The 24851-nt window shown below is 38.8% G+C and overlaps 1 protein-coding gene across 3 annotated transcripts; it reads right to left on the reverse strand.

The window, feature by feature from the left end:
- Positions 1 to 325: 325 nt before the first annotated feature.
- Positions 326 to 23932, reverse strand: TMEM33 (transmembrane protein 33). 3 transcript variants are annotated; one of them, XM_044224140.1, is made up of 9 exons: positions 23790 to 23932; positions 23539 to 23611; positions 19057 to 19151; positions 18438 to 18625; positions 12829 to 12896; positions 11772 to 11905; positions 5992 to 6075; positions 1551 to 1671; positions 326 to 692 (listed from the first exon to the last, which is right to left on the reverse strand). In XM_044224140.1, the coding sequence occupies exons 2-9, from the start codon at positions 23581 to 23583 to the stop codon at positions 687 to 689; spliced, it is 741 nt and encodes a 246-aa protein (XP_044080075.1). In that variant the 5' UTR covers positions 23584 to 23611; positions 23790 to 23932; the 3' UTR covers positions 326 to 686. The 3 variants fall into 3 exon arrangements, with proteins under 3 accessions (XP_044080075.1, XP_044080073.1, XP_044080074.1); XM_044224138.1 differs by having other exon boundaries at positions 326 to 1671; positions 23790 to 23931; XM_044224139.1 differs by having other exon boundaries at positions 326 to 1671; positions 23721 to 23931.
- Positions 23933 to 24851: the final 919 nt, after the last annotated feature.

The raw sequence follows: 24851 nt of genomic DNA on the forward strand, positions 1-24851 counted from the left end.
ATATATAGTGATAATGAGGCTAGCCGCACGCCCACCCACCCACCCCAATCAACTGTATTGCATGAGGCTGCTTTTCTAACTTAGTAGATAAATATTAAAAAAATACAAAAACACTTGGCTACAGTTGAGCTATCAAGTAGACATCACATTTCCAAAGATGGGAAAGTTGAACAAAAAGAAAACTGATGTTACTGACAAGTTACTCATAAATGTATGAGAAATCCAATTACATGCAGACAGAAGAAAACTGGTTACAAAAACCATTACATCACTGTGTACTAAAACTTCTGCAGTGTTTTAAACATTCCCAACCATGCAACAGTAATAAAGATCAGAATGAATTTTATAAAGAAGTTGAGGGCAGCTCAACAAACAGGATTTAACATATTATACAACTCAAATCACAGCTGCATAATACACCCAAGACTCTCAAATTTACCTATGCATTAAGAAGTTAAAATACACACTAATCCCCCACAATTCATCTTCCAGCCCCATTCCCCACCAATTATCTTACCTATCAATCTTTCCTTTAACCTTTTAAGTCATATTTGATGGGCAAGTATGTAATCTACAGGATAATCTTCATTATTATTTCAGAACAGACCCAAGCACAGGCATATGCTCAATCTTCAGTTACATTCCTTTCAAAAGACATCTGAACTGCTGCAACTGTCTAAGAAAATTCAAGCCTAAGAAACCAAGAAAATTGGCAGTCAAGAAACTAATTCTATAAACTACAATAATGCTAATCATTTATGTGTCCACATTTGTAAAAGGGTTTCCAATTTGAGAAAGGTTACTTGATGGGTATCTAAAAGAAAAGCCATATTACCACTAAGGCTTTCTGATGTGAAACAGCAGTGACCCCAGATAGTGACCCAGTTGGCTAACACACTTACAGTTCAGCCTTTTAAAAAATATTCAAAGCCACATTCAGTAGTTATAGAAATAAAAATTTGGAAGATCATAGCATAAGATACAAAATGCATGCAGAATTCCTCTTAAAATGATATATCCAAAACAAATCCTAACAAAGCAGCAGAACATGAATTTAATAACAATCTGAAATTAAATATAGTGGTAAATGTTTCTTTTAAAATCATCAACCAAAATTACTGAATGGCAAAAGAATACTGTCTCAAAATGTGATGAATTCATGTATGTTAATATTACTGTAATGGAATCATGCCAGATATAAATTTAGGGTACCAATTAGGTTGAAAGAAATTTTAAAGCTATTTACAAGAGAAATAAACGTACTTCATGATAAAGGCACAGCAGCATTTAAAAAAATTTCTGATACACTGATCACAGGACAGAAACTTCCTTAACCATTAATAACAGCACAATAAAATTTTCTTGGGAACTTTTTAAAAGGCTTGATTTAACATGCCAGGAAAATGATGAACTTTCCATTGAGATGCGTTTATGTAAATTGGATTGAGGTCAGTTTTACACCTGGAATTAACAACCCTTGGCAGAAGTACCAACTGCTAAAATGCTTATTTCTACTATATATAACTTAGCTGGATGTTCAACTACGCAACTGTTGGTGCCAGTCTGCTTATAAAAGCAATACTCTGGAGACAAAGTCTTCTCACAAACAGTGGGCAAGCAGGTTTCATTATTACGTGTTCAACAACAATCCTCAGTTCATTAAACAAGGTCCTGCAAGATAAAACAGTTTTCGTTCAGACACAAAAGGAAAAAGAATACAAAACAAATGCCGAGGAAGGATTTCCCACAGTCAGTAAAGAATCTGAAGTAAAAGGAATAACTACAATGCACTGTAGGAAACACACAAAATAAAATTCTCAAAATCAACATTTACGTGGTTTTTGAGGGGAGGTAGGGGGGATTTCATTTAACAAAAGCATCTAATAAATGGTTATCTCCAAGGGCTGAGATAAAGGATGATTTTATCTTTACAGAGGCACATCATTTTCACATTTAACTTGGGTATATTCAACTAGTTCTAAAAAAGAGAGCAACAGGGTGAAAACTATATACTACGGGCACTCCCACCTACTATTTTCCTTAAATTATCGCCTTAGGGAGGCTGGGTAGCTCAGCTGGTTGAGCAAAGGCTGGGTCAGGCTCCCCGCTCAGCAGGGAGTCTGCTTCTCCATCTGAACCTCTCCCTTCTCATGCTCTCTCACACCATCGCAAATAAATAAATAAATCTTAAAAAAAAAAAGAAAAAAAACACTATTGCCTTAAACATAATGTCTCTTAGGGGTGCCTGGGTGGCTCAGTGGTTAAATCCTCTGCCTTCGGCTTAGGTCGAGATCTCAGGGTCCTGGGATCGAGCCCCTCATCGGGCTCTCTGCTCAGTAGGGAACCTGCTTCCTCCTCTCTCTCTGCCTGCCTCTCTGACTACTTGTGATCTCTGCCTGTCATATAAATAAATAAAATCTTAAAAAAAACAAAACAAAACACATAATGTCTCTTAGAGCTTTCCTCATCTACAAAACAGGCATACGTACTTCATGGAGTCAGCTGTAGAGTAATTTGAGTGAGACAGCAGAGAAGTTACTCAAGAAAGGCCACTTCCCAGTTGGATCATCCCACTGATCAAACCAGTTCTTGTCTACCTTCAGACTTAAAGTCCAACTCTTTAACATCTAATGCCCTCCAGAATCTGGTCTTAATCGAATTTTCTGCTTCATCTCCTCTCCCACTCTCTGCCACGACCCCTATATTCCAGTTGTGTTGCAAATTTGTGCCCGAAACACATTGTGAACTTTTCCTGTGCTTGCTGCCTCCAAAGGACTCTTTATTACATACTGTACACACCACACATACATTGTATAGGCTAACAGACACAAAATCATGTATGTTGGTTGAACTGTAATTTACAAGAGATTTTGATAGACCACCAGAAGTAATTTTCATTATTCACTTTTGAGTTTTCACTTTATCTGCTGACTCATCCTGCATACAGACAATTCCTGTTCTACCCTTCTGTATTCTGTGTTGGGCTTCCTTATCTTAGTCTTCCCCAAAACCTAAGCTCCAACCTGCTAAATCTTTCAAATTTATCTCTTTTATTTTACACAGAATTAGTTCAGGCTCTGAACTACTCTAGCAGTCTCCAAAGTGGTCCATTCTTCCTCTTGCTGAGGATGTAATGCATTTTCTGGAATACTTCTAAATCAGATCTCATCATATTCTCAACCCCTCCATCTTATGAACTCCAAATGCTCTTCCTATCTTGAAATAAATTCCAAACCCTTTCATGATCTTGTCTGTCTTCCCTTTGAGGCACTGATCTTCATAACTCCCCTATATACGTCCGTAACTCCAGCAACATGCACTTTTTTAGGCACCCACGTGCTAGAACTCAGACTTCACCAACACACAATCACTGTCTTCTGAATAAATGACTAATGAATAAAACTAGATGGCACCGTAAAAATACTCTAAGCAAACCCCACAGGTTACAGATGAGGCCTAAAGAGGCCAATGGCTTGCCTAAAATCACAGGGCCAGTTCTTTCATTCAAGGCTGTCCTTGGCATGATCTAGACCAAGTCACAGTGCTGGAGCAGTGGACAATAAACGGTCAGTGATGATCAAAGTGTCTCCATATGCTGTCAAGTAGGGTGACCGTCAGCCACACATTGCTTCTGAGTGCGTGAAACTGGTTAATGTGACTCAGGAACTGGGTTTTAAAGTTTACAAATTCTATTTTTTTTTTAAGATTTTATTTATTCATTTGACACAGAGAGAGCACTAGTAGGGGGAGAAGCAGAGGAAGAGGGAGAAGCAGACTCCCCACCAAGCAGGAGACCGACATAGGGCTCGATCCCATGACCTAGGATCACGACCCAAGCCAAAGGCAGATTCTCAACCATCTTAGCCACCCAGATGCCCCTAAAGTTTATGAATTTTAGTTTTTATTTCAATGGTCAAATGTGGGGCACATGGGTGGCTCAATCAGTTAAGCATCTGACTCTTGATCTCAGCTCAGGTCTTGATCTCAGTCGTGAGTTCAAGCCCCAAGTTGGGCTCCACAATGGGTATGGAGCCTACTTTAAAAAAAAAAAAAAATCAAATGTGGCTGCCCATTGCCATACTGGACAGCGCAGTTCTGAACAATCTACTCTTGACATCTAAAAAGGACTGATACCTTTAACATGGGAATGGATACTGTAAAAATGGTAGAAGCTGGCAAAATCCCTAACAAAAAAGTGTAGCACAGAAAATGTAGTTTTATAGGCTGTTTATCAATATTTATAAGCTCAAATATTTCCCATTTCCTTTCCACTGTTTTCATGTGTTTTGTGTGTTTATGGGAGATCTTTGAAAATGCTTATTAGCACATACTTGTATTACCTGGATCCTGCTATTTCCTTTTTTATCCCATTGGACACTTCTAAATTTTTCTGTGTGCTAATCTGACTTAAGGGCAAGTGGGAAAAATGGGATTAGAGATAAAAAGGGTATAAAGAAGCAGAGAAAAACAAAGCTGCTGATGAAAAATGGATTACTAGGGCAGGAGACCAGAAGATATTGTATGAAATGAATACATGAACCAGATACAAAACAAGGGCAAAAACTCATGGAATCAAGTAAAACTGAAAGTTTATTTCTGACTAGGGACTCTTTAAGAACCTGTGTCTGAAGATAGCTCTATTTTAGGAAGTACTGTAAGAAAGACATTGTCTAACAGAACATAAAAGCTCCTCCAGGATAATTAGAATCACATAAAAAGGAAAATAAACTATGTATTAGAAACACAACAGAATCTAAGCACGTTATTACTTCATTTCAACCCCAGATTTTTCTCCTCTACCAATGAAAAAATTAAAATTAAAATTAAAAAATTAAAATTAAAATTAAAAAAAATTAAAACAAAAACTATAAAACCTGCCTAATCTAAAAAAACATGGACCAGCGTTCGATTTCAGTTCTCTTTACTTTGCTCATGAAAATAAAGATCATGCTAAAACACTCACTGGATTTCTGACTGAATTCTACTATACAATGAATTTATTTTAAATTTGCAAACAAAAACTGTGTTAACATTAGTATTCTCAGTAACATATCCAAGAATCTATTAAAAACAGCTATTCTTTTCAGTTTTACTCTAACTTCTGAGATCCACATGCATAACTTAGCTATCACTGAAGCCTCCATTCCTGAACATTAGAGTAACTTATTAAAATATTACTGCTTCCTCATTTTTCCACTCCAAACTATTCTGCACAAGATAGCAGAAGAAGAATATGATCATGTCCAAACCATCATTCTTGTACATCTAAAAGATAAGTTCCAAACTTCTTATCCTGAAATTCAAGAAATTTTATGATATGACTCCAATATACATTTTTAGTCTTAAGTGTTACCACTTACCATTCAGAAACCCTGGTAGAGTCAAACAGGTCTATTCAGTGCCCCTTAAATACAGCTTGTTACCTCTTGGCTCTGAACTTGTGTTCCTACTATTTTCCTAAAATGCTTTTTTCACCTATTCTGTCTTATTTGAAGGCCTTAATCTTTCTTGAACAAATTAAAACCTCTGATTTGTGAAACTTTCATGGACTCTTTTTATTTCCTGATCTCTCCTTCCTGTGGACTACAGTATTGATACGATAAAGCAAACATAACAATACATGCGTTTGTGAACACTGCATCCTCAACTTTTATTTCCTTATTATTTGACATACAGTTTTGTTTCTTCAATTAGGAAAGTGCCTTGAGTTTGGAACTAATGTCTTAGACATCTTTAAATTCCTTAAACTTAAATACTGCTTTACCGGTGTACTATTTTAGGGGAGATCAAGGTAAATCTGGTCTCAGTTTGTAAAAATAAATACAACCACCTCCTCACCAATCCTACTAAGGCCTGGAACTTAAATTTACAAAAATATCACTTGCTTCTAAATTCTAACATAAAAGAAGCTAGACAACTCTTACAAATTATAAATATTGTATCTCACAATACTCTCAACAAACAAGACATTTAAACTAATCACCAGCTTACCGACAATATGGATTTCTTCTAGAGGAATATCGAAGAGTAAGAAATCTATAGTATATAAAAGGCTGGAGCAAACTTCCTTGGCCACTGAAATAAACAAATCAAGGACAAGAAATACACATTATCAATTCTTATGTATACTCTCAAAACTTAAAGCAATTTAACCAGTGCCTGTGTGTGTCTTCATTCATTAAATGGTCATGGTAGGGGGCGACTGGATGCTCAGTTCATTAAGCGTCCAATTCTTGAATTTGGCTCAGGTCATGATCTCAGGATCATTGAGACTGAGCCCTGTATCCAGCTCAGTGCTGGACATAGAACCTGCTTAAGATTCTCTCTCTCCCTCTCTCTCTGCCCCTCTCAGCTCGCTTGGTGCACATGTGTGTACACCCTAAGTAAAATAAAATAAAATAAAATAAAATAAAAAATGGTCATGGTAATACCTATCAAGTCTTAATCAAAGTTACTCTTTTTTCTTTAAGATTTATTTATTTACTTTAGAGAGAGAACAAGGGAAGGGGCAGAGAGAGACGAGAGAGAGAAGCAGACTCCCTATTGAGTGCAGACCCCAACATGGGGCTTTGACTTCACAGCTCTGATATCATAAACTGAGCAGAAATCAAGAGCTGGACACTTAAGCCAGCCAGGCACCCCTAAATCAAAGTTATTCTTAAAAGAAGTAAAAGAGTGGCACCTGGTTAGCTCAGTTAGTAGAGTATGCAACCCTTCATCTTGGAGTTTTTAAGTTCAAGCCCCATGTTGGACAGAGAGCTTACTTTAAAAAAAAAAAAGAAAGAAAAAGAAATAAAAGAATATATATGATTGGTAACAAGTAAAATGTTATTGCTTAAATTTTTATAAACATGTATTTATGTATATATTACTTTTAAAAATTTTAAATGCTATTAAATAAACCAGAAAATGTATAAAGGTGCCTGGGTGGCTCAGAAGGTTAAGCCTCTGACTTCAGCTCAGGTCATGATCTCAGAGTCCTGGGACTGGTCCCAACTCACTGCACTCCCCGCTCAGCAGGGAGTCTGCTTGTCCCTCTCCCTCTCCTTCTCCCTCCCCCATCTCTCTCTCAAATAAATAAAATCTTTCAAAAGAAGTAAATGTATAAATGCTTCCATAATTACCACTAATAACTGATTATCAAATTTTGAAACTTTACAACATAGCAAATGTAAAGTGGTTCATTTTACTTATTTTTTTTTTAAGATTTTATTTATTTATTTGACAGACAGAGATCACAAGTAGGCAGAGAGGCAGGCAGAGAGAGAGAGGGGAAAGCAGGCTCCCCACAGAGCAGGGAGTCTGATGCGGGACTCGATCTCAGGACCCGGGGATCATGACGCGAGCTGAAGGCAGAGGCTTTAACCCATTGAGCTACCCAGGCGCCCCAGTTCATTTTATATAAACAAAAAAGCTAATAAAATCACACAGGTTCCCTAGTAAATTCACATAGCTTATTCTACTATTTTGCTTGGTTAAACACAATTTTAATACCTAAGAGCCATATACATATTTATGAAATTCTAAGTCAAGAATTTCTTCCTAGAGGGACGCCTGGGTGGCTCAGTTGGTTAAGCAGCTACCTTCGGCTCAGGTCATGATCCCAGTGTCCTGGGATCGAGTCCCACATCAGGCTCCTTGCTCGGCAGGGAGCCTGCTTCTCCCTCCCCTCTGCCTGCCATTCTTCTGCCTGTGCTCGCTCTCTCTCCCTCTCTCTGACAAATAAAATCTTAAAAAAAAAAAAAAAAAAAAATTTCTTCCTAGAAAGACCATCTGGATTAAGATATTAACCGGCAATAATTACAAATTAAATGCATCACTATTTGGATAGTTAATAGCAAGGCTATGTATATTACCTTTATTTGATAGAGTTAATATGCAACTATGTAAAGTCTTGATTATGAAAACCACACAGCAACCTTGAAGAATGCAGAGCATAATACTATACATATTATTATAATTCTATATTAAAACTTTTTGAAGAAATAAATTAAAGATGCTAACGTGGTTTTTAAACTTAATTTTTACCTTTTATTCTGAACTGTGATATTACTTTCATAATAAAAATTTGTGATTACAAACTAATCACTAAACTAAATGTCACATCCACTTTCCCCAAAAACTCCTGTGACAAATCTTTAACTCTTCAAATTGAAAAATACACATACTAAAGAAAATACAGGAATGCCTGGGTGACTCAGTGGGTTAAGCCTCTGCCTTTGGCTCAGGTCATGGTCTCAGGGTCTTGGGATCAAGCCCCATATCAGGCTCTCTGCTCGGCGGGGAGCCTGCTTCCCCTTCTCTCTCTGCCTAATTGTAATCTCTCTCTCTGTGTCAAATAAATAATGAATTTTTTTTTAATTTAAAAATTAAAAAAAAAAGAAAGAAAATACAGAAAGGAATACTCAATGAAAAATTTTCCATCATCCAAGTTAGCTCCTTCCTCAGAATTACAGCTCAGTCTCTAATATTAATCCTTCCAGAAATTCACACGCACGAGGGCATATAATGACTGACACTAATACAGTTCTCACTATACAATGCACTGAATCCATTTAACAATTCCAAGAGGGAAGTGGCATTATCACTCCCATTTCAAAGATGAAGAAACTGAAGCAGAAAAGAACATTCATATGCCCTTAAATACACAAACACATCCCAAAATATAAAAGGGAACAACCCTACACAGTTCTTAATAAAAAAAAAATTTTTTTTAAGATTTTATTTATTTATTTGAGAGAGAGAGAGAAAGCACAAGTAGGCAGAGCGGCAGGCAGAGCAGCAGGCAGAGGGAGAGGGAGAAGCGGAACCTGAGATCGTGACCTGAGCCAAAGGCAGTCGCTCATCCAACTGAGCCACCCAGGCGCCCTTTAACAAATTTCTAAATTTTCTTTATCTTGAGGATTATCCCCAGCACAACACATAAATTTCCCTCGTGCTTTTTTTAGCTTCAACCAGTTCACCTTAGCATTACTATTATGTAACAAGCTCTCTACTAACGAATAAAGCTACAAGATCTCATCCTCTTATCTTTTTTTACACTCATGTCCATGTCTACATAAGATAAACTCACAGACTTTACCTTCATTTTTAAATACAAAGCTTGAAGCATTACTCAGAAAAATATAACCTAATAAAGCCTTCTAATATTGGACTGTCCTTCTATCATGGAGGGAGTATCTAAGGAATAATGACTTTGTTAATTTTATAGTTTGTGTTATACAAGAGTGATATTAAATCATCAAGAGCTTTTCCTATGAGGGAAAAAGTCTTTTTAAAGTCTTTTAAAATAACAAAGTGATTTCTCTCTTTAAATAACTCTGGTAAATTCTCATCTCTTTTACAATAATCTTGAAAATTAAAATCAGTTTAAGGTTTAGGTTTTTTTTTTTTTTTAAAGATTTTATTTATTTATTTGACATATCACCAGTAGGCAGAGCAGGAGGCAGAGAGAGGGGAAGGGAAGCAGACTCCCTGCTGAGCAGAGAGCCTGATGTGGGGCTCCATCCAAGGACCCTGGGATCATGACCTGAGCCAAAGGCAGAGGCTTAACCCACTGAACCACCCATGCGCCCCAAGGTTTAAGTTTTTTAAATGTGAAAAAAAAAATCAATGCTCAAAAGGCTAAGTTAGTGATCACATCAACTAGAATCCAGGTCTCTAACGCCCAATAAGTCTTTCCACTCTACCATTTCAGACTTTATTTAGATTATATTACCTAACTTATGATCCTATAGCCTGAGCAACAGGTGGTGATCCTGGAGTTTCCAGAGAAAAACATTACTTAAAAGAATGGAACGAATGCATTTATGAGGAAATCTATAAAACTGTTACTGGCTTACAGACTGCTAAAGAGTCAGACATGCAAAAATCTCACTCATTAAGGCAATGCACACTAAAATGAAATATTCATAAAAAATAAGTTTTTCACATTAATGAGATCATGGAAAATGGCAAATACAGACATCTTAAAGTCTGGCATGGTCTAGTAAGTATAAAATTCACTTAGCTTAGACTCAGCAAAATCAGTTCTAGGTTAGAGAAAACACATACACAAAAGTATAAGCAGAAAAGTAAAAAGAGGGCTCAGTCGAAGCAGCATACAACTCTTGATCTCAGGGTTTGAGATCCACACTGGGAGTAGAGACTATTTAAGATAAATAAAAATTTTTTAGAAAGATAAAAAGATGTTCATCCATCAATATTTAGAAAAACAAAACTTTGGAGACGTATGTTTCCCCATCAACATGGAACAGGTAATAAAATGCAGCATATGACCAAAAACTACATGGCCATTAAATGGAACAAACAAGAATTGTTATCTATCAACATGAATAGGGCACGAAAACATACTGGAGGAGTGGAAAAAAGCAAGATGCAGAGAACTGATGGATTATGGCACGTCTGATGCAAAATAAAAAACTAAAACGAACCAAAACAAAACAAAAAACCCAAAATCCTGCACCCATATGTATTTTCTTTTCTTTTTTTTAGTAGGCAGAGGCAGGCAGAGAGAGGTGGGAACAGGCTCCCCGCTGAGCAGAAAGCCCAATGCGGGACTCGATCCCAGGACCCTGGGATCATGACCTTAGCCAAAGGCAGAGGCTTTAACCCACTGAGCCACCCAGGCACCCCCATAATATGTATTTTCTATGTATCTGTATAAATATTTTTAAAGTACAACATGCACAAAGACATAAGAGAAGAGGACAGAATTGCAACAACTCAGAGTCAAATGGTATTTTAGCTTTTATCTATAATGTCCTCTTATTGGAAAAACTAAAAAAGCAATAATCCAGGCAGATATGTAGTTTTTTTTTCCTGCTGATCTGAATTTTTCTCCAATTTAGCTTTGAAGCTAGTAATTTTTTTCTTTCCACAACAAAGAAGATAAACATATTAACAGAGACAGAGAAGAACTTTTGACTTGGTAACCAAAGCTTATGCTCCTCCATTTTCTTCTTTTTTTCTGGTAAGTTTTCATTTTAATCACCCAGTGCTTATCACAAGCACACTCCTTAATCCCCATCATCTTTTTTACCCATTCTCCCACCCATCTCCCCAGAAATGCGCTTTTAAAACTTAAATGCAAGAATCTTGATGGGGAGGGTCAATACTAGCCTGATGTTTTAATTTCTAACAGGATAGAAATTTATTCATGCCTTACTTCTATAATTAAGAACAATCAAGGGACGCCTCGGTGGCTCAGTTGGTTAAGCATCTACCTTCAGCTCCGGTCAGGATCCCAGGGTTCTGGGATTGAGTCCCAGGTCACGCTCCCTGCTGAGCAAGGAGCCTGCTTCTCCCTCTCCTCCCAGCTCGAGCTCCCCTCCCCTCTAGTGCTCTCTCTCTCACTATGTCTTTCTCTCTCAAATAAAATCTTTAAAAAAAAAAAAAAAAAAAACACGGAGATGATAATAGGCAGCTATCAATATCAGACCGTAATTTTTCTGAAAGAAAAACCATCTAAATAATGGCAGATACATTAAATGAGGCTTCCTAAGATTCTTTCAAAGGCAGCAATTCTAAAATAAATTTTCAAAATGGTAAATAGTAAATCACAAGGAATGATAAATAAGCAAGTTCCTAGGTTTACCATAACATCTCAGGTTCTCTAGGATACAATGAAAAATGGCTGCTAAGATCAATCTAGCTCTGCATATCAGTATCTAACAAGATTTAAGCAAGATGAAATGAACAAGATGAAATAATACCTTTATTACATTCACTTAGTCATCTGCCTCCCATAACAAATGTATTTTTATTCTTACCTAAAAAGCATAAAAACTGTAGCAGGCATCAAGAATATTTCATTACAAGCAATAAATTTCAGAATATTCTGTTGATTAGCGCTTAATTTATCCAAGAGAGATCTCAGCAGAGGTAAACTATTTGAACCCTTCGCCTAAAACATAAGAAAACAATATCAGAAATAATGAAGCACTTTTGATTATTCAAATATCTTCTTTCTTTAGACAAACAGCATATCCAACAGGTAATACAACTAAAAGGCATTTTGGAAATGGTAATATAAAAGTTTACAAAATAATGTAAAAGTTAGTGTTTATTTTCCTGCTCTGCTGGATTTTGTGTATTTGAAAAATAAAACAACTTTAGTAAGTAATTTCCATGCTTTTTTTTTTTTTTAAAAAGACTAGATTATTTCACAAAAAAATAGTGGTTATTTCAACCTTACCATAACGAACTACCTAGTAATACAGTTAAGATATTTCTGAGTCCTTAGCTAAATAAATTACAGTATCCAATTACTGCTGTGACCAAAGAACTGTATGAATAAAGAAACAGGCCAACACAAGTCAAACATTTGGATATTTTAATTCAACTATCAGTGCATATGCAGTCAATCCGCCTGGCACACTTAATGACGCTTCCTGTTCGAACCTAGGAATAAAAAAATATTTTCGGAAAGCAGCAGTTCTGAACACTAAAGTAAAAGAAATTCAGTATACTCTACTTACCTGGTATGTTAAAATTAAGCAACGACAGAACAAGAGATCTCTGACTACTTACCAAACCTAAATGATTTTTAAAATAAACAAATCTATTTCAAATTTCAGAAATTCTCTGGGGACTGAGTATTCTCTGGGGACTGAGTATTCTGCAATATAATCCTTTACCTATAAAGTGTATTTTGTGAAACTTAAATAAAAAATTTCAAACTTAAGACTTTCAAATGACTAATAATTTACAACAAGTTTGCAGGGATTGAAGGAAACTTTCCTGACAAATACCAATATGTCTTAGAACTCAAATTCATGTCAACAATCTGCAACACAGGAGTCAAAAAAATGGCAGAGCTTTACTTACATCAAGGACCTTTTTCGTGTATGTGGCAGCATGAAGCAAAGAGAATAACAAGACTGGGAAAATACTCACTGGAGAAAACAATTAAGGAAAATGTTTAACATTTATCAAGTACTTTGCAAAACAGGCTATGTATCATGCCCAATATAGATCTGAACCAGTATCTGCTAAAAGGACTCCAGTGATGGCTTCTATTGTTTTACTTTGGAACCAAATGAAGTTTTCTTTTTCTACCTGTAAACAATTTCATATTCTAAAGCTCAGTTTTTTTATTAACAGTGAAAAGGTTTTTTTTCTTTTCTACTAGATAATAAAATATTATGAACATTTGCTAAATTCTATCAAAATTCAGGCCACCTCAAAATATTACCACTTTTAACCCCAAAATGGCCATCCTGGCCTGAATAATTTGGCCTTCAAATATAAAGCAGTCTTGGGCGCCTGGGTGGCTCAGTGGGTTGGGCCGCTGCCTTCGGCTCAGGTCATGATCTCAGGGTCCTGGGATCGAGTCCCACATCGGGCTCTCTGCTCAGCGGGGAGCCTGCTTCCTCCTCTCTCTCTGCCAGCCTCTCTGCCTACTTGTGATCTCTGTCTGTCAAATAAATAAATAAAATCTCTAAAAAAAATAATAATATTAAAAACATATGTATATATATATAAAGCAGTCTTTGGTCCTGCTTTCCTCATCGAAACTGCTCAGTAAAGAGTCTGGGATAATGGTTTAGAAAGTACTTCCTCAGGGGTACCTCGGCTGGCATAGTCAGTAGAGCACAGGACTCCATCTTGGGGTGGTACTGGATCTCCAGATGATAAGGTCAAGCCCCACACTGGAAGTTGAGTTTATGTAAAAAAATAAAAAATTAGCAGTGGGTTAAGCCGCTGCCTTTGGCTCGGGTCATGATCTCAGGGTCCTGGGATCGAGCCCCGCATCGGGCTCTCTGCTCGGTGGGAGCCTGCTTCCTCCTCTCTCTGCCTGCCTCTCTGCCTACTTGTGATCTCTGTCTGTCAAATAAATAAATAAAATCTTTAAAAAAAAAAAAAAAAATTAAAAAAAAAAAAAAGCTTGTAAATAGTACTTCCCCAATTTTCCTCAACTAAAGATCTTTCATTATTTCTCTCCTACAAGATCCCCATTATTTCAAGATACTGTACCTACCTTGCTTGTACAATTCATGTGTTCTCAATCTGTACAAATAAAAAGCATATACGTGTGTGTGTGTGTGTGTGTGTATATATATATATATATATATATATATATATATATTTGGGCTTGTGTAGTACAGTTAATGGAGAGTCTCATCAGTTTAATTACAGACACGAGGGGCGCCTGGGTGGCTCAGTTGGTTAAGCCACTGCCTTCGGCTCAGGCCATGATCCCGGAGACCTGGGATCGAGTCCCATATCGGGCTTCTCCTGCTTTGCAGGGAGCCTGGTTCTTCCTCTCCCTCTGCCTCTCCCCCTGCTTGTGCGCTCTCTCTCTCTCTCTTTCTGTCAAATAAATAAATAAAATCTTAAAAAAAAATAATAATAATAATAATAATTACACACACGATTTGAGTTCAACTGTTTGGCTTTATGTCATGGATAAATATGCAATTCTCATTCAGCTTTTTGAATAACGAAAATTGCTCAAAAGACCCTATTTACCCCAATTTCTGCCAGGCTGCTACTAAGAACAACAAAACTTGTCAAGTATTTTCATAAAATGATACAAACTATTAGTTCATTATGAATGGCAAAAATACATGTCCTAAAAGTATTTGCAGGGGCACCTGGGTGGCTCAGTGTGTTAAAGCCTCTGCCTTTGGCTCAGGTCGTGATCTCAGGGTCCTGGGATTGAGCTCCACATTGGGCTCTCCGCTCAGCGGGGAGCCTCCTTCCCTCTCTCTCTCTCTGCCCACTTGTGATCTCTGTCTGTCAAATATATAAATAAAATCTTAATTAAACAAAAAGTTTTTGAGTTTCTGGGTGTCTGCATGGCTCACTGAACAGAGCATGCGACCTGATCTCAAGGTTATAACTGCAAGCCTAATGTTGGGTGTAGAGTTTAGTTATTTAAAAAAAAAAAAAAAAAATCAAAAAATGTTTACATTTTTAAAAAAATGTTTACATTACCCTCATTTGGGGAAAAAAAAAAGTACATGCAGTTTCTAAGAAATGAACCATTATATTTTTCTACACTAAATGAAAGCTTAGGTGTGATGGGAAATGGTGATTATTGTAACACAAGGAGTTCTAAATCCATTACCACCATAACTCATTAGGATCCAAAAATGCCTAATTCCAACTGGCAAGCAAGACAGTGACCTATTATACACAAGGATTAGAAAAATCCTACCTAGGGACGCCTGGGTGGCTCAGTTGGTTGGACGACTTTCTTCGGCTCAGGTCATGATCCCGGAGTACCAGGATCGAGTCCCGCATCGGGCTCCCAGCTCCATGGGGAGTCTGCTTCGCTCTCTGACCTTCTCCTCGCTCATGCTCTCTCTCCCTGTCTCTCTCTCAAAAATAAATAAAATCTTTAAAAAAAAAAAAAAATCCTACCTAATATAGTTCTCCAAGTTGATATCTTGACCAATTCTTCCCTGACACTAACACGAATTAAATAAAATGCCAATTTCCTCAGTGAAGACCATGTGGAGACCATGTATATATAGTTTCACACTTTTTAATCAATCAAGATCCCTCTGAAACTGATGAAAGCTACAAGCCTCTCCTCTCCAAGGCTACTGTAAAATTGTGTTGCTTCTTAAATAGTTAAATTTAAACCTTGACACATATCCTAACTGGAAGCCTTGATTCAGTAGAAGCAATGCAGGTAATGAAAACAGAACCCTGAAAGGACAGTCAAGATATCTGGGTTCCAATCATGGCTCTGACACTAACTACATATCCTAGGCTAAGTTTCATCAAAGCTACAGATTTCTCTCCCTCTCAAAGAAATAAATTTTTTTAAAAGGGCGGGGTGGGCAATGCCTGGGTAGCTCAGTGAGAGAAGCATCCAAGTCTTGATTTCAGCTCAAGTCATGAGTTTGGGTCATGGGACGGAGCCCCGACCTGGGTCTGTCTCTGTGCACAGCAGGCCTCCAAGCTCAGCAGGGAGTCTGCTGGAGATTTCTCTCTCCCTCCTCCCGCCCCTCCAATCCAGCTAGTGTGCTCTCTCTCAAACAAATATTACCAAAAAAAGCTACAGATTTCTAATGAGTTTTTTATCACTAACATTCTCTAGTTCACAAATCCTTGATCAAAGATTCATAATTTTGGGGCAGCTGGGTGGCTCACTGGGTTAAACCTCTGCCTTCAGCTCAGGTCATGATCTCAGGGTCCCGGGATCGAGCCCTGCATAGAACCCCGCATCAAGCCCCACATCAGGCTCTCTGCTCAGCAGGGAGCCTGCTTCCCCCTCTCTCTCTGCCTACATGTGATCTGTCAAATAAATAAATAAATAAAATCTTTTTAGAAAAGAGAGAGATTCATAATCTTAGCTTTCATTGTCACTTTTAAACTATCTAGAAAATGTAAAGAGTGAAAAATCTACAAAGTTAAACTCTAAGTACCTATCATCATTAGAGCAAGGACGGCATCACCTTTTTAAGACCAAAGATCAGAACACAACTTTGTAATATGACTTGGGGCTCACCTTTATTCACTAACCTAATACTCAAATACTTTAAGAATCAAATTAGTATTTCTTGCCAGTTACTACTTTAGGCTCTTCCTATTGCTCACCACTCCCCAACCTCTAATGTAAGAATTAAAGGAACACGAAATCCTTACTCTTCAACACTCCCAAAGGGAGGGGCTAGTAAATAACCAACTGCAGAGAAGACAGAGAGGTTATCTTAACTGGTCATGAGCCCCACTGGACATCAACTCAGGATTCACTCAACAAAACTTGGCGACCACCTGCTGTGTAGACTGGCTTTGTCCAGGCAGACAGAAAGATTTCAAAATTATATTAAAGTGTTATGCAGGGACTCCTGGGTGGTTCAGTGGGTTAAAGCCTCTGCCTTCGGCTTAGGTCATGGTCTCAGGGTCCTGGGATTAAGCCCAGCATCCAGCTCTCTGCTCAGCGGGGAGCCTGCTTCCCTCTCTCTCTGCCTGCCTCTCTGCCTCTTTGTGATCTCTCCTTCTGTCAAAAAAATAAAATCTTAAAAAAAAAAAAAATGTTACACATACATTAACTGTAAATTAGGTAGATCTTTTAAGTCAGAAAGACCTTGTCAGCATTACTATGTACTTGCCAGTGTGATGTCAGGCAAGTTATTTGAAACCCCTTGAGCCTCAGTGTCCTTATCAATATGATGCTCAGGACATCTGGGTCTGCTCAGTCAGTTAAGCCTTTGTCTTCTGCTCAGGTCATGATCTCAGGGTCCTGGGATCAAGGAGCCCCACATCTGGCTCCCTGCTTAGCATCAAATCTGTTTCTCCCCCTCCCTCTCTACTTCCACTGGTGCTCTAAAATATAAAATCTTAAAAATATATATATATATGATGCTCACTATGATTTTTTTCAGTGTTGCAAGGACTAAGTATGCAAAGTTCATATGCACTGACAAAACAGGTACTCAAAATATTTCAGTTACCTACTCTCTTTCCCTTAAGACTTTTAAAAAATCTATTTAAAATTTGGTACTTCACAATCATAGAAAGTATTATCTAAATAGGTAATATTTAGCCCTGGAGACAGATTTTATTGTGTTTTCCATTAGGTATAGTTATGTAGACACATGTATAGCTTATGAATTTATCAGAATATATATCAACCATTTAAAAACTCTTAAGAGCAGCACTTAAAGCACAAAATACTTTCTGGAGAGACAAAGGAACCATACTGGGGACAGACTATTAAAAATGATTGAGAAACTCCAGTCACCCTTTGCCTCACAATGCACATTAGCAGATCAAAAGTCCTGTAGTAAAGAAATCTACTTAAAACTGTTTAATTTAGAGCTTCCCCTCCTTCCCAACCCTCCCCAGCCTTTTGAGTAAAGCTATTCTCACCCAACACACTTTCAAAATGTGTAAACATACCATTTCAAATGAGTTATTTCATTCTCATTAGCTCCAAAGATTATACGTGTCCTTATTTTCTACTCTATCCACAGTAAATACTAAATTTTTATTGTATTTATTATCTAGTTTTCTGCTTAAATAATTTATTTCTTGAATTTCCATTTGTTTCTAGTTCACTAGGAGTTGAAAGAGCTGAGGATTTCTCTTTTTTTAAAGCAAGACATACGGACAATTTCCCAAAGATGTGAATTAAATGGAAAAAAAAAAAAAAAGTGTAAATACAAAATAAGCCCTCCATAGTCCTGTGCTTTGAATCTGAAGTTTGAAATACCCATTGCTAATACAGAAGCTTACAAGAGGCAAGAACAAAGATAAAAAATTTAAAATTCCCAGTCTGCTTTTCAAATTTAGATTTCACATGTCAGAATCAGAAACTCTTACACTAAATGTATCTTCATTCAAATTGTCAACAAACCAACTAACCTAGGTTCATGGAAGCCCTCACCGCTGAACCCCTCCTATTGCCAAAAATAATCAGAAAAAATCTCCTATACACTTGGTAAGTGACTTCTTGTCAAAAGGCACAAAAAGGATACTTGTAACAGGGTAGGAATTGACAAAGATGAGTGAGTACAGCAGGTAGTGGCAGCTGTCTTCTAGTAAAGCCTGGGCGAGGAATGCTCTGCTTAACTGGAAATGTGGTAATCTTTGGTGCAGCCTCAGAGCACTGGTAAGAGCATTTGCCAGTAAAGCACGTTGATAAAAGCTTGCAGCTTCATGCAACCTGCAAATTACCAGAGGAGAGGTTATCCTGAGACATAACAACTAGCAGCTCTCTTCCTCCTCTGTGGATTGCATCATAATTGCACAACCCCTAAATCTCTTACTTGTCAATAGAAAAGAACTACTTGAATCTATTATACTTCCTAGAAGCATCCCTTCATAGATCTGCCCAACTGAATTTTATAAAGCAGTCATCTTCTTTAAGTGCAAAAATCAAAAATGAAAAAAAATATGTGCTTTCACAAAGCACGGGACCTAAGACATCCCTCCAGTTGGTGCTATTACTGAGGTATTAGCACCTAAAGCATGAGACCTGTGTTTCATCTACTCTAGAACCTCTTGCAATTTAACAAGCCCGGCACATAAAAGGCAGTCCGGGAAAACCCACCAAACAACTGAGTATCAAAGGCAGAAAATCTGTGTGATACATACCCAAGAACAGGCAGGACAAACAGAGCAGAGCAGTAAACTGTGAACAAGCGAGAAAGCCACATCGCCGTGTCCAGTTTATTGGCCATCATGAATTGCTAAATTTAAAAAAGAAAAATACTGTAGTAACTAAGCCTGCAAATTATCTTTCCAAGGGTGAAGATCACGTAGTCTTATTCCTATTCAAAATGTTTTAACAACCCTGCAGAGATTACTTAAGATCATTAAATTGTGAAAACTCCTAAGGCAACTGTTTCACCTATCCGCTCAGCGACTCCTCTGAACACCCTATAGTTCTGATTCAGAAAAGCGTCAGAAATACTTAAATAGAAAAATACCAGCTGATATTTAAAAACATAAAGACTAAGAAGAAATCATTGGAACAGAAATTTAACTACAATTGTCTGTATTCCTTCAACAGTTGTGATACTGGCTTCATCTATTTTAAAAGAACGTTAAATAAGGACTAATTGCTCTCAAGAGAACCATAATGCCTATTTTTAGAAATCTCAAATTCAAATAGACAGGTATTAGAGCTGAGTAAAAAGGCATCACACAAAGCCAATCTGGATTAAATAAACCTTACAAAGGAGAAACGTAAAACCATGGGAACACTCATTCAATACCTAACTCATAATAATTTGCTTACATAAACACAAGGGCCCAACATACTCTCAGGGTTCAAAATATAGCTGTCAAATGTTAAAGAGTCCCTGCCTCTTCAATTTTATGACTTTCTTCATCCCCTTGGAAGCTGCCCCATACATCTTACCCTATTTCAGTGGCCCTAAATTAAACTCCCATAACCCACTTGATTCTCCATGTTTTCTCATTCTATCTTTGCCCTTGCTATGTTTGCCAAGGATGAGCTATCAACACTAACAGAATCACTTAAAATCTGTTTTCTCTTCAAAATGTGTCTTGTATTCAAATCCTAAAGCGGCTTTTATGTTTTCTGATAGAATCTACGTTAATAATTTTTACATCAAAGTCCAATACAAACACACATGGATATATAAACTTCTACAAAGAAGTTTCACAAAATAGTATCTTCCCAATGTGTAATGGATTTTGGTGCTTTGTACTCTAATGTTTAGAAATAGTGTTTTTGGGGCGCCTGGGTGGCTCAGTGGGTTAAGCCGCTGCCTTCGGCTCAGGTCATGATCTCAGGGTCCTGGGATCGAGTCCCACATCGGGCTCTCTGCTCAGCAGGGGGCCTGCTTCCCTTCCCCTCCCTCTGCCTGCCTCTCTGCCTACTGTGATCTCTGTCAAATAAATAAATAAAATCTTGGGACGCCTGGGTGGCTCAGTTGGTTAAGCAGCTGCCTTCGGCTCAGGTCATGATCTCAGTGTCCTGGGATCGAGTCCCACATCTGGCTCCTTGCTCGGCGGGGAGCCTGCTTCTTCCTCTGCCTCTGCCTCTGCCTGCCACTCTGTCTGCCTGTGCTCGCTCTCTCCCTCTCTCTCTCTGATAAATAAATAAAATCTTAAAAAAATAAAAAAATAAATAAATAAAATCTTAAAAAAAAAAAAAAGAAATAGTGTTTTCACTAAAGGGATTTCAAAACTCACTAATGAATCTTAACACGGAGTCTAAAACACTACTCTAAGCAATCTAACTTAATTATCTTTTGAAAGATACAAAAACCAGGTGGCTGGGTGGCTCAGTTGGTTAAGCATCTGCTTTCAGTTTAGATCATGATCCCGGGGTCCTGGGACAGGGTCCCACACAGGGCTCCCTGCTCAGTGGGGAGTCTGCCTGTCCCTCTCCCTCTCCCTCCCCCTCCCCCCACTCAGGCTCTGTCCCCGCCTAATAAATCTTTAATAATAAAAAAAGATAGAAAAACCTTTTGGAAAAATCCAAGTACATTTTAAAATCCAAAGATGTTTCACTGCATGTCTTTTTAACAATATGCAGGTAATTTTTGGAAATATGCCTAGTTTATTGTATCCAAACCTACTACACTGTGACTTCTCTAAATTTAAATGATCACCCACAGTCAAGTGGAAGAATGAATCTAGCTTACAGTACTCAGGTTCTCTAGAAAATTCAGAAATTTACACTACAGTCTGAAATTTTAGAACGTGTTCTTTGAAATTTAAGCTTAAGGGCATCTGGCTGGCTCAGTCAATGGAGCATGCAACTCCTGATCTCGCAGTTGCGTGTTCAAGTCCCACACTGGGTATAAAGATTGCTTAAAAATAAAATGTTTGGGGCACCTGGGTAGCTCAGTCAGTTAAGCAGCTGCCTTCAGCTCACGTCATGGTCCCAAGGTCCTGGGATAGAGTCCCATGTCCACCTTCTTGCTCACAGAGCCCACTTCTCCCCTACTTGCCATTCCCCCTGGTTCTGCTTGTTCTCTCTCAAATAAATAAAATCTTTTAAAAAATTTAAAAATAAATCTTTTTGGGGTGCCTGCGTGGTGCAGTGGGTTCAGCCTCCGACTCTCAGTTTCCACTCAGGTCATGATCTCAGGCTCAAGCCTGAAGCTGGGCTCTGATTTCACACAGAGTCTGCTTAAGTTTCTCTCCCTCTCTAAAATAAACCAATCTTTATAAAAATAAATATTTTAAAAAATAAAATAAAATGAAATCTATTTGGTTTTGGGTGGTTATTTTGTAATAAATCACTTATCTGTTCATTTTATTTTGTATACCTTTATGTACCTGCATTTTAGTACACAGTAAAAAAGGTTTTGAAAAGTATATTGGTTTATTCTTTTTTATTTTTTAAATATTTTATTTATTTTTTTGACAGAGAGGGACACAGTGAGACAGGGAACAGAAGCAGGGGGAGTGGGAGAGGGAGACGCAGGGGGAGTGGGAGAGGGAGAAGCAGGCCTCCTGCTGAGCAAGGGAGCCCAATATAAGGATTTGATCCCAGGACCCTGGGATTATGACCTGAGCCTAAGGCAGACAATTAAAGAGTAAGCCACCCAGGCACCCCGGTTAACACTTTAAGAGTCAACAATCCAGTCACGTTATAGTTTGGGCAAAAAAAAAAAAAAAAATCCATGAAACGTTGGGTGAAAACCTACTGAGGTGAAAAACTATTCACACAGTCTCAAAGCATCATGCCACAGAAAGGTATCTTTACAGTGGAGAGTCTGCTGGATACCACCTGAACCAAATAATCAAACTTATCTCCAATGATGACATAAATTAACACAAAATGTTTCCTGAAATATATATAATGCACGGAAAATGACTGAGTATCACTTATGTAATATTCCTACCAAAATATTCAACTTGAATCTAGTTGGAAAGAAAACAAGCAACTTCAGTTTGAGAAGCAAAACAAGTCTGAACTCTTGAGAGTCAAAAATGGTACAAAGAAGGCAAAACTATTCTAGACTAAAGAGACTTAATGCCAGTAAAAGCAAAATGCTTGCTTGGACTAAATCCTGGATAAGGAGGAAGCAGCTTTAACAGGCAATGGAGGAAATCTGAATATGGATTATAAATCAGATAATAACATGTATCAATGAAATTTAACTGCAAAAATTGCAGCGATGACTGCATTGTGGAACTGAACAATACTTAAGTATTTATGAATTAGCCATCATTGTGTATGCAACTAATTCTCAAAAGGTTCAACAAAATGAAAAAGAAAACTGTGTCTGTAAATGGAAATGCTGTAAAATGTTTCAAGTGGAAAAAATGTTTAAAGGGGGAAAAAACATATATTCATAGTGTTTAAAATTAGAGGGCAAGAATGCTTTCGGTAGAACTTACTAGTAAGCAGATCTGCACGTTAACAATAAAATATTTAGGGGCGCCTGAGTGGCTCAATCGGTTAAGCGGCTGCCTCTGGCTCAGGTTATGATCTCGGGGTCCTGGGACGGAGCCCCACATCGGGCTCCCTGATCAGGAGCCTGCTTCCCCCTCTCCTCCCGCTAGTGCTCTCTGTCACTATCTCTGCCTCTCTCTCAAATAAATATTTAAAAAAAAAAAAAAAAGAATAAAATGTTAACAGAAACCTATTATCTCTCTTCGTAAAGAACAAAATGAATGAAAAGAAAAACAAACAAATCCCCCCAAAACAAAAAACAAAAGACTGCGCTTCCCCCACTGCGTTATTTCCATATAATGCCATAAAACGGGCAGAGACATTCTCCGCTAGCACGCGTGTGCGGAATGAGGCCTGTGTCGCGGCACCACCTCAGCTGGCATCTTCAACCTTGGAACCTAAGACAATTAGAAACTGGCGGGGGGGGGTGGGTAGGTAAGAAGGCCCGATTTCCCTGGCATAGGGCTAAGAGCCACCTGCCCCAGCCCGGCCCACAGTGGCTTAAGAAACAAAAAACTTGTAGCTTCTCTACATCTCTGCTCAAGATCCCTCCTCGCTACGCTACCCCCACCTCAATCACTAATCCCAGCCCCTTGCAGCACTGAGGTGGAACGTCTCAGAACAGTCTTGGCGACACCTCCTGCTCCCTCCTAACTCCAGGAAATCGAAAGAGAAGACCCTGCTCGCTCACTTACCACTGCTCCCGCCCCTTGGGGGCCGTTCGGGGCCGTATCCGCCATGGGAGAGCCCACACGCGCGTCCGGGACGCTGAAATCGGGAAGGGAAAAAAGGGGATGTCAGCACGGAGCCGCGATTCCGGTAACCGGTTTCCTTATCCCGTGCCACAAGCCCGCCGCGCCCTACGGGAACTCCGAACCTCAACAGGAAAGTCTCGCCCGCTCCGGAGAGCACTGCCTCGAGAGCACCCGAAGTGGCGGGGAAATACCTGCACGACACCACCAAGAGCAAAGCCGGATTTCTAGAAAAACCGGGGAGAGGCGGAGCTTCTGAGCAAGACCCGACAGGGCCGAACGAACGCCACCGCCGAGCGCAGGTTATTGCCAAACCCGGAAGTGCTCCTTTCACTTCCGTAGGGAAGAGGCGGTGACGAAGAGAAGAAGCCGAGAGCGGGTTCTTGAGGTATGACGGGAACTGTAGTTTTTCTTGTTTCAGTTTCACCTGTCCGGCTCTCTGATTGGCTCTCTGATTGTCTGTGTAAGCTGAGAAGAGAGGCGGGCAGAGCAATTTTTCTATTTCGGCTCCCAGGTGGTCCACCCCGTCCAAGTCCAAGCCGCAGAACGTCTGCTTCTTAAGCCTCAGAAATGCTTTCTTTGCTGTTTTCCTCCAGGAGCTCACTAAGCCCCGTAGTGCTACTTAGAAAATTAAGTCTTCTGGGGCACCTGGGTGGCTCAGTTTCTTAAGCGGCTGCCTTGGGCTCAGGTCGTGATCCCAGGGTCCTGGGATGGAGCTCCGCCTGGGGCTCCCTGCCCAGCAGGCAGCTTGCTTCTTCCTCTGCCTCTACCCCTCCCCTGCTCGTGCTCTTGCGTGCGCTTGCACGCTCTCGCTCCCTGTCTAATAAATACATCTTTTTAAAAAAAAAAAAAAATTCTTCCAACATGCACTTAATGAGACCTACTATGCGAAAGGCCCCATATTTGGTATGGAGGATAAAAAGAATGAATATGACACATATTGTGGGGAAGACAGGCAAGTAAGTCAATAGCACAACACAGAGTTTGTGTAATATACACAATGTAATATATGCAGAGGCCAAGTTCATCACAGACAGCACAGAGGAGGGGACCTAAATCAGAAAGGGTCTGGGAAGGTTTCTTTGAAAAAGTAATTCTGGCCCTAAATTTTGAAGAACAAGAAGTTGGCTAAACAGAGGAGAGATTTCCAGATACAGCAACAGAAACCTCATGAAGCAACAGGACAGAGCAAAGGAACTAGCTGCGTACGACCAGAATGAAGGGATGTGCATGTTTGGGATAGAGGTGGGACTGGG

The sequence above is a fragment of the Neovison vison genome, chromosome 11 (genome assembly GCF_020171115.1).
Source record: "Neovison vison isolate M4711 chromosome 11, ASM_NN_V1, whole genome shotgun sequence".
Taxonomy (NCBI): Eukaryota; Metazoa; Chordata; class Mammalia; order Carnivora; family Mustelidae; genus Neogale; species Neogale vison.